Raw genomic sequence first — 10,320 nt, 5'->3', positions numbered from 1 at the left:
TTATTACTCAAGTCTAAAGTAAGAAATCCAATTGCAGTGTTCAACTGAACAGTGAATTTGGCCGGATTTCACTTTATTTACAAAATTGCCACCGCCATTACTTTTTGATATATTTACGTCTATGCCATTGGGTAAATTTCGTTACATTTACTTAAAACCGATTTTGAGCGTTTGGGCTGCATCTGGGCTTTTGGCTTTCGGCTTTTGCTTTTGCTTCGGCTTAGGCTTCAGTAGGCCTGTTGTTGTTGGGGAAGGGGGATAGAAGCACTGACAGATTGGAGAGAGACGACGTTTGGGCTGCATCTGGGCTTTCGGCTTCGGCTTCGGCTTCGGTAGGCCTGTTGTTGTTGGGGAAGGGGACAGAAGGACTGACAGATTGGAGAGAGACGAGAGCTGCGAATGGACAGCGGCCCTGCTTGCTGAGAGAGAGAGAGAGTAGGGGATGAAATTGCACTGTGCGAATGGACAGCGTTTTGGACTCTCTCTACAGCTGCTCTTGATGCACACGTGTTGATAATCGTGGAAGGGGAAGAAGGGATGGAAAAGCCGGCATTTTCCATTTCCTTCTCAAACCCTCATTTCTTACTGAAATCCGAAGAGAGAGATGTGGCGGGATTTCGATGGCTACGAGATTCAGGGATTTGCAGAGAGAGATGGGGCAAGGGTGTCCGTTATGGGAGGATATCTGCGATTGCGCTTGGGCGGTGGGTGGCTGGTGTTGGTGTCATTCCGAGTGGTTGAGGAGAGGGTTTGCATGTAGACAGAGTCACAGGGGGCTGTACGGTTCGAGGGAGAGAAAGAGAGGGGATTGAGCGATGATGCTCTCTTTGGGGAGAGAGAGGGAGAGCGCGATTTGGAGTTTAGGTGAAAACAAAGCGGCTTCGAACCGAAGCTGACGGCGGGAGAGAGGGCGGGTTGTTGCATCCGTGTTATTCAGAGTGGGTTTTGAGAGAGTGAGAGTGCTGCGTTCTAAGGTTTGAGAGTGGGTTTCGAGAAAGTGAGGGGCTGCGTTCTAGGGTTTGGGGAGAGAGAGGGCGGGTTGTTTGCAGGCTTCCACCAGAACTCGGTCCGGAAGCTGGGTTATGTCTTCCCCGATCCGATAGTATGTATTTTTTTTTCTAAAGATTCTTTTGCTAATATTTTACAGCATATATGTTCAGTGACTTTCTGAAGAGTAAAAACGTTTTAGATTTGAATATGCGGCAACTGATGCTCCAGGAGGATTCCTCTTCAATGGTGGTGCTCTGTCTTTGCATCTGAGTATATTTGTAACGTAAAAATGTTAAGGTCTGGGTCTGGTTCTTCCAATTCCAGCGAGCTATTTCTGTACAAACGCCGGCGCACCGTGTACCGTGCCGTCGACCACAATCCTCTCTGTTTTATCTACAGAGTTCTCTGTTTTATCTGCAGTGTTCGAGAATTTGATAGACTTTAATAGGTTTATAAATCTATGAATTTTTATGAAATTTAATTGATTGGTATAGATTTTATATAAAATTTTGCGAAATCTCATAGGAAAGATGAGATTTATGACTGCTTCAAATATATTACGAAATTTTTCAATTTCCTTCAATTTCCTTTACTTTATCAAATTCTTTAAAATCAATTTCTAATTAAATACACGAATGTTATAAACTTCTTTAAAATTTCAATTGAATATATTCAGATTTCTAAGGATTTTAATAAAATATCTTAAAATCTAGGAAAAATTTGAAATAGGTATAATTTTATAGGTCAACTTTTGAAATAGATTCAATTTTTATTGACTTTTGAAATAAATCAAATTTTTAGTTAATTTAGATCCATATCAAAAGACCTCTAAAATCTAATAGTATACATCTTGAATTTCAGAGAATAATTTAAAATCTTAATTAAAGACTCTAGATTCATTTTAAAATCCCAATTGAATGGACTCTTGGGGTCACAGGATTTTGAATTAGGTTTCGAATATGATTTACAAATCGGGGATTTGGAGATTAATTTTTTATTAGGGTTTTAATTTTGAGAAATGAGTAGGTAGGTAGGAGATTGCATCAGAATTTGCGATTTGGGATATTTGATGTGTGTTTTTTTTTGTTATTCTGTTAAAAAGTCGGAGATTGCATCAGAAAATGTCATGACTGAGATCGGCGGTGAGCAAGGCGGTGGAGTTTGGCAACATGACCAACCTCACCCGCACCGTCAGGAGCTAAGCCGAATCCGTCGTCCAGAGCCGGCGCAGAGGGCGCTAAACGGTTCCAGGACCGAATGGTAATTTCACAATTTCCAACATTCTTTCACATTTTCCGCCATTTTTTTCTCATTGGCATTTGTTTACAGGGAGGTCGGAGCTGACTTTGCCAGACGACTTTTGGAAACCAACCCCACCATTGAAAACCATGCAAAGACTGCAAGACAAATCCTGCAAGCTGCCGAAAAGAACATGACTGATGCAACCCAGCTAAACTGTGATTTCAGAAACCCATTTGTGGTCTGTGGGGCAACTTACGTGCCTATTTGCTGTGGACAGAAGGATGTGTCATGCCCATACTGCAGTTCTCGGTTTGTTCCGGACCAGGAAGGGAAGCTCTGTACTGTTTGTGATCTTTCAGTGGTTGGATCAGATGCATCTGGTTTGCTGTGTTCTCCTACCCAGATAAGATGATCTCCTGCCGCTCAAGTGGGAGCAATTTTTTCAACCTTCAAGTACGACAACGGTTCTGTTAGTTTTCTCATCTCCTTGAGTAGGGTTTCTATGTTAAAGAATGGGATTTAATTAGGTTGTGCTTCTCTTGTATTTCTATTTCAAATTTTGTTTCAAGGTTCGTGATCAAGATTTTCGATGTAATGAACAGGTTGAGCATTTCGGTCTAGGTGATTCTTGTGACTTTCGAGAATAAACAAATTAGATTAAGTTGGCAAATTACTTGCTTTTCCTGAGATTTGTAACTGAAATTTCATATATTGTAGACGCCATTTTCGTGTTAAAACTCGTTTTTGAATATCTTGTGTTTGAAATGTATGTCTTTTCTCGTGTGCCTGAGTAGCTTTCTGCTAATTATATTCCAAGATGTACACTATTGAGAAACGATGGATTATCGGCTATTGAGAAGTTGATGGAATCTCGGACATCATCTTCTCGCATTAACATTTCGATTTCCACGTTTTCGTACAAGCTAGTCGCACCAATAGTTATGCTAGTACTAGAACAACATTGGGTCTGGGTGGGTGTGGGTTGGTTTGGGTTGGTTTTGGGCCAAAATTGAAACCAAACCGACCTAGTTGGTTGGGCTAAAATTGCAAATCGAAACCGACAAATTTGGGTCAAAAATCGATCAGGTCGGTTAACTTATAGTGGCGGGTTGATTTGGATCAGTTCTTGGTTTGTGTGAAGACGAAAATATATAACAAATTCCTCTCTTAAAAGCTACAGATTGTAGCACCAATACGAGTGATTGCCTAAAAGAAAACACAAATGAAGCAACTCAAAGAGAGCAACAAAGCAGCAGTTGCTGCCTTCTCGAAAGGGAAATTTTATTTGAACCCATGTAACCTCTTTCTACACCCAACTTAAATTTAAATTGTTAATTGTCTATTTTACCTTATTGTATAATTACTATTAAGTATAAAATGAAATTAATAATAAAACTCAAATTTATCAATAAACCCATTAATCCCGACCATCACTTTTTGTTTATCCTACGTTCATTCTGGCTAAAACCCTAATAGGTCTTGTAGAGAAAAACAAGTTGACGTAGAACATTTAGCGGAGAAATTTGAAGCACAGCTTGATAGGCGTAGGGTGTAAACCAATAGGTCATGAGTTACACGCTATGATTTAAATAGCATTCAATATGTATGATTAATCTGGTGTTACAAGTAGAATATATAGGCAATGTAAGTGTTGCTCTAAGTTTCATCTTTTGTATTCCAGATTAATCAATATAGTCTTTGAGAATTCTCTCACTTTTTTTTGGTGGATTCCAGATGAATCATTAAGGGTGAACGTGATAATCCCTTTGTTTATCTTCTTGTTGCGTCAGTTGGCATCAGAACAGGTTTGCCTTGGCTCAATGGCGAATAACCCGACGAATTATAGGACCTATCCTGGCGGGGAACCAATTTCCAGGAAGGAGTTTGATGCTCTTGCTGCAAGCGTTGAAGAGATTCGTCAATTGCTTCTCAACATGGGAAACAACAATAACAACAACAACAACAACAACAATCTACAAAATGATCGAGATAACCGACGTGGTGGTGATAGAAGCAACCACAATGGTCATCGTCAATGGGAGGCTAGTGAATCAGATTCTAAGGAAGAGATAGAACATCCAGGGATCCCACATGCTACTAATCAGAACAACCGACAACCCATTGAAGATTATTAGATGAAGGCCGACATCCATTATTTTAATGGCCATCTATCCATTGAAGGATTTTTAGATTGGCTTGTGGAGGTAGAGAGATTCTTCAAGATTATGTTGGTACCGAAGGAGAAGATGGTTAAGATAGTGGCTTTTCGCTTGAAGGGAAATGGCTTTATGGTGGGATAATTTGCAGAAGTCGCGATAGAGGCAGGCCAAACAACCGGTCAGGACATGGTGTAGGATGAAACAATTGATGATAGACTGTTTCCTTCCAGTGGATTACGAGCAGCATCTTTATCGCCTCTACCATAATTGTACCCAAGGTAGCAGGGCAGTAGACGATTATATCGACGAGTTCTTAAGGTTGGTAGAAAGAAATTCTTTGAATGAGACTCAGGGGCAGACGGTGTCAAGATATGTTAATGGATTGACGATGTTAATATAGGATATAATCGGGTTACAAGTTTTCTGGGATGTCCATAAGGCTCAAAATATGGCTATGAAGGCACAACAGTTAGAGAAAAAACTGAAAGAACATGAACAAAAAGAGAAGAAATCGAGCTATGGCAATAATAATAATTACCAGAGAAGGGCAGCAGATTCTTATGTTCCTAACAAGGAGAAGAAAGAGGTTCAGTCGACCCAAGGAAATAATTATAAATGGCATAATTACAGAAGAGAAAGTAGCTGGGACACTAACATAAATCAGAATCAAAATCAGAGGCCAAACCTTGGTCCATATGCTAAGGCAACTGGTGATGTCTACTATAGGTGTTTCCAGCATGGCCACAAGTCCAATAAATGTCCGAAGCGGAAGCAAGCGAACCTTGTATAAGGAACCGAAGAAGCTAATGATCAAGGTGGAAATTATGATGATGATTATGATGGGCTGAGTTTGCATATGAAGATAATAATGAGGTTGTGAATTTGATGATGACTCGTATTGCTATTGAGGAGGACGAAGTGCTTAGCATAGTACTACAACGAGCTCATTTCGCCTAAACAAGAAGGGCAGAGAAATCATAAATTCCGCTCATTATGTTCTGTTGACAACAAGGTGTGTACATTGATTGTGGACAGTGGTAGCCGTGAGAATTTTGTGTCACAAAAGATGGTTGATTATTTAAAACTTCCGACAGAGAAGCGTACAGATCTTTATATGTTGGGTTGGGTGAAGAAAGGATCGTCGATGAAAGTGACAGAAGTATGCAAGATTCCTCTTTTTATCGGTAAACATTACAAACATGAGATTTGGTGCGATGTAATTGACATAGATGCTAGCCATGTATTACTGGGAAGGCCATGGTAGTTTGATGTTGATGCTACCCACAAAAGGGCATGATAATGTGTTTATCTTTGAGTGGGGTTCTCGCAAAATTGCTCTATCTATCTCCAGGAATAGCCACGAGTTTGAAGACATTATCAAAGAAGTTGGGTTCATGTATCCAGTTGTACTTAAGGGGCTCTTGGTGACAGATGTTGCTATAAGTCACACTCCAAAAGAAGTGCAGGAAATTTTGAGAAAGTTTGAAGATTTGGTTTCTAAAGATTTACCAGAGCAACTTCTTCCTATGCGAGGTATTCAACATCAGATTGATTTTGTCCCGAAGGAAGCCTTCTTAATCTACCTACCCCATTATCGGATGAATCCGAAAGAAAATGCGATCTTGAAGGAGAAGATTGAAGAGCTGCTGAAAAAAGTATTTATTCGTGAAAGTATGAGTCCTTGTGCAGTTCCCGTCTTGTTAGTGCCAAAAAAGGATAACACTTGGCGTATGTGTGTTGATAGTAAGCCATTAATAAGATCACCATTAAGTATAGATTTCCAATTCCGCAGTTGGAGGATATGCTGGATGTCTTGAGGGTTCTAAGGTGTTTTCAAAAATTGATTTGAGCAGTGGCTATCATCAGATTAGAATTAAACCAGGAGATGAATGGAAGATGACATTTAAGAGCAAGGATGGTCTGTATGAATGAGTAATGCCATTCAGATTATCAAATACACCAAGTACTTTCATGCGACTTATGAACCAGGTTTTGCGTCCTTTTACTGGGTCATTTGTTGTTGTGTATTTTGATGATATCCTGATTTATAGTAAAACCAAAGAAGAGCATTTAGTGCACTTGAGACAAGTTCTGGATGTTCTGGAAGAGAATAAACTTTATATTAAGTTGAAGAAGTGCACATTCCTTACAAATAAGTTGTTGTTTTTGGGGTATATTGTTAGCTAAGATGGAATTCATGTGGATCAAGACAAGGTACGTGCAATCAGAGAATGGCCTACTCCAAAGACCGTAAGTGAGTTGCGTAGTTTCCATGGCCTCGCTACTTTTTACAGGCGCCTTGTATGAAAATTTAGTACTATTACAGCTCCTATTACTGAGTGTCTCAAGCAAGGGAAGTTTCAATGGGGTGAAGCACAAGACAAAAGTTTTGCGTTGATTAAAGAAAAACTTAGCACTACACCGGTTTTAACCTTTCCCAGTTTCGAGAAGATATTCGAGATCGAATGTGATGCAAGCGGATTGGGCGTGTGAGCTTTGTTGTATCAAGAAAAAATACCAGTGGCATTCTTCAGTGAAAAGTTGAGTGAAGCCCGCAAAAAATAGAGTACTTATGATCAGGAATTTTACGCGGTTATGCGTGCTTTGAAGCAATGAGAGCGTTATCAAAGCTTTGAAGTTCATCAACAACTAGAAGAGTGAGTAAAATGCATGTACGATGGGCCACTTTCCTTCAAAAATTTCCTTTTGTGATTAAGCATAAATCTGGATCTCTCAATCATGTTGCCAATGCTTTGAGTCGAATAGCAAATTTGTTGATTACTTTAGCACAAGAGATTGTGGGGTTTGAGTTTTTAAAGGAGTAATATGAAGCTAATTTTGATTTCAAAATAGTTTGGGTGAAGTGTGATCAAAATCAACCTGTTTCAGATTACCACATTAGAGATGGGTATTTGTTTGAAGGCAACAGGTTGTGCATTCCTAGCTCGTCCTTATGAGAGAAGCTTATTTGAGATATTCATGGAGGCGGTTTGAGTGGACACTTAGGCAGGGACAAAACCATTGCAGGAATTGAGGAACGTTATTTTTTGCCTAAGTTGAAGAATGATGTTGGCAAAATTGCAAGAAAGTGCTATGTTTGTCAGGTGTCAAAGGGTCAAGCACAAAATACTGGTCTTTATATTCCTTTACCGGTTCCTACCGACATTTGGCAAGATTTGTGTATGGACTATATGCTGGGACTTCCTCGAACCCAAAGTGGGGTCAATTCTGTGTTTGTTGTGGTTGATAGGTTCTCTAAGATAGCACACCTTATAACTTGTAGAAAGACTTCTGACGCTACTCACATAGCCAAACTGTTTTTTTAGGGAGGTTGTGCGTTTGCATGGTGTACCCAAAACTATTACATCTTATCGTAACACCAAGTTTTTGAGTCACTTCTGAATAACGATATGGAAGCTCTTTGGTACTACCTTGAAATGTAGCAATACAGTGCATCCACAAACCGATGGCCAGACGGAGGTGACTAATAGAATGCTTGGCAACATGGTTTAAAGTGTTTGTGCTGATAAGTCAAAAAAGTGGGATAATGCTTTGCCTCAAGTGGAGTTTGCTTACAACAACGTTGTTTATAGTGGCACAGGAAAGTCCCCTTTCTCTTTGGTCTATACTTGAGTTCCTAACCATGTTGTTGACTTGGTCAAACTTCCCAAAGCCCATGGAGCTAGCGTAGGCGCTCAACTTATGGTAAAAATGTTATGGAGGTTAAAGAAGAAGTGCGAGATAAGCTGGAAAAAACCAATGCTAGGTACAAACCTGCTGCAGACAAGCATAAGCGTGCTAAAGTTTTCGATGAGGGAGATTATGTGATGGTGTATCTCAGAAAGGAGCGATTCCCTGTTGGAACCTACAGCAAGCTGAAGCCATGCAAGTATGGACCGTATAAGATTTTGAAGAAGATCAATGACAATGCTTATGTTGTTGATCTGGCCGCATCTATGGGAATTTTGAGCACTTTTTAATGTTGCAGATTTGTTTGAATAACATGAAGATGAAGCGCTCTATCCTGAAGATAACTTGGGGGTGAGTTCTTCCGTGAGGAGTCTAACGTAGAACATTTAGCGGCGGAATTTGAAACACAGCTTGATAGGCGCAGGGTGAAGAGCAATAGGTCATGAGTTACACGCTATGATTTAAATAAGATTCAATATTTATAATTAATCTGGTGTTACAAGTAGAATAAATAGGCAATGTAAGTGTTGCTCTAAGTTTCTTTTTTTTGTATTCTAGATTAATCAATATAGTGTTTGAGAATTCTCTCACTTTTTTCTGGTGGATTCTAGATGAGTCATTAAGGGTGAACGTAAGGATCCCTCTGTTTATCTTCTTGCTGCGTCACAAGTTTTTTTTATTGATGGATGGTGATTTTGAAGTTTTGAATCCTCCAACTAAAGTATGACTCAATTTATGAATATTTTGTTCGTTTGATTTCAATTTTTTTAAAATTTAGAAGATGAGTATTTGAGTTTCAATTTTTTTCATCAATCCTGAATGGTTTGTTAAACTTTCTGCAATTGGAAAATTCTAAGGAAAAACTTCTTACCAATGTTCTTAGATTATATACTTCCTTGCTTGTTGATAAATATAAGAGGATGAATTGTTTGATTTGTTGCTTATGCACATTAGTGGAAAGAAAAAAGGCAAATGTCTAGGTTTGGTAGCATAAAGAAAAAAAGAATAGCCATGGAAATGCTAGTGAGAAGAGGAGGGTATGGCAAGGACACCTCTTTTAAAAATAAAAAAAAGTTTCAATTACAGATGTTATTTTATAAAGTGAATTAGTGTAAAGATAACTTAACATTTTGAATTGGGTTTGAGAGGGTAGTTTAGGTAATAAGTTTGGGTTTAAAGAGAGATTAATTATTTAATAAAAAATAATATGGATGAAAAGAATAAGTTGAATGTAGAAAAAAATTACATGAGTTCAAATAAAATTACCCTTCTCGAAATGGTGCCCCCAGCATCCGCTTCTAACTCCCAAAATGGAAGAGCCGATTGCTCTTTTTTCCAAATGGGAGAGCCGAATGCTCTCCTCCGAATGTGTGGCTCTCATCTCTCTCCTCTACATTTTTTGGGGGTCATATATCTCCTCTGCATTTAATAATCATAAAAGGCATCAAAATGTCCTTCATAATTTCATTCCTCTCTGCCTTTTAGGCACCGAAATATTACATTTACTTTTTGCTATTTGCTTTTTGAATGAAAAGAAAGAGGACACTTTAAACTAATTAAGTTTTGTTTCTATGGAAACATATTAAGGAAATTTTATTTGAACTCATCTAATCTCTTTCTATACCTAATTTACTCTCTTCATTCATATTGTTTTTTTTATTAAAGAATTAAAATCTCTTTAAACCCAAATTTATTACCTAAACTACCATCTCATACCCAATTCAAAATTTTAAATTATCTTTACACCCATTCCCTTATAAAATAACATTTCTAATTGAATTTTTTTTTTCTTTTCAAAGAGGCGTCCTTTGCCCCTCTATAATTGCATCTGTTGTATAGGATTAGCATTTCCATGGCAGCTTTTTTTCTTTCTGCTACCACAACCCATCCATGGATTTAGGATCCAAGAGATCATTCCATAGACTTGAATTTGCCAAGAGAATGTTATGCAAGCTCTAATTCAGTTCTTTTTAAATCGAGCATTTTCATGTACTTTTTAATAAACTTTGAAGTGACATAGGGCTAACAAATAAACAAATTGGAGCTATTTCGAATAAAAAAGGTGCAAGACATGCCACCCGCTAGTTCGTGGTTAAGGTTGAGCAACCTTTATTTGCAACAAGAATCAAGTTTTATGTATTTGCAGTACTAATCAAAAGTCCTTGCACTGGTGTTTTGGGGCACAGACAGACGACAGAGAAAAATAAATACAATATAATATACAAAGTATGAAATTTAA

General features: G+C 38.4%; 1 protein-coding gene across 4 annotated transcripts; it reads left to right on the top strand.

The window, feature by feature from the left end:
• Positions 1 to 367: 367 nt before the first annotated feature.
• LOC137727318 (coatomer subunit alpha-2-like) lies at positions 368 to 2,969 on the top strand. 4 transcript variants are annotated; one of them, XM_068466185.2, is made up of 3 exons: positions 368 to 2,250; positions 2,320 to 2,685; positions 2,835 to 2,969. In XM_068466185.2, the coding sequence occupies exons 1-2, from the start codon at positions 2,060 to 2,062 to the stop codon at positions 2,642 to 2,644; spliced, it is 516 nt and encodes a 171-aa protein (XP_068322286.2). In that variant the 5' UTR covers positions 368 to 2,059; the 3' UTR covers positions 2,645 to 2,685; positions 2,835 to 2,969. The 4 variants fall into 4 exon arrangements, with proteins under 4 accessions (XP_068322286.2, XP_088534725.1, XP_088534724.1 ...); XM_088678599.1 differs by having other exon boundaries at positions 369 to 1,102; positions 2,093 to 2,250; positions 2,320 to 2,969; XM_088678598.1 differs by having other exon boundaries at positions 369 to 1,102; positions 1,190 to 2,250; positions 2,320 to 2,969.
• The last annotated feature ends 7,351 nt before the right edge of the window (positions 2,970 to 10,320 follow it).

The sequence above is a fragment of the Pyrus communis genome, chromosome 10, assembly GCF_041283825.1.
Source record: "Pyrus communis isolate YQ-2024b chromosome 10, ASM4128382v1, whole genome shotgun sequence".
Taxonomy (NCBI): domain Eukaryota; kingdom Viridiplantae; phylum Streptophyta; class Magnoliopsida; order Rosales; family Rosaceae; genus Pyrus; species Pyrus communis.
Note: the sequence above shows the minus strand (reverse complement) of the source record. Positions and strands in the feature narration are given on the sequence as shown.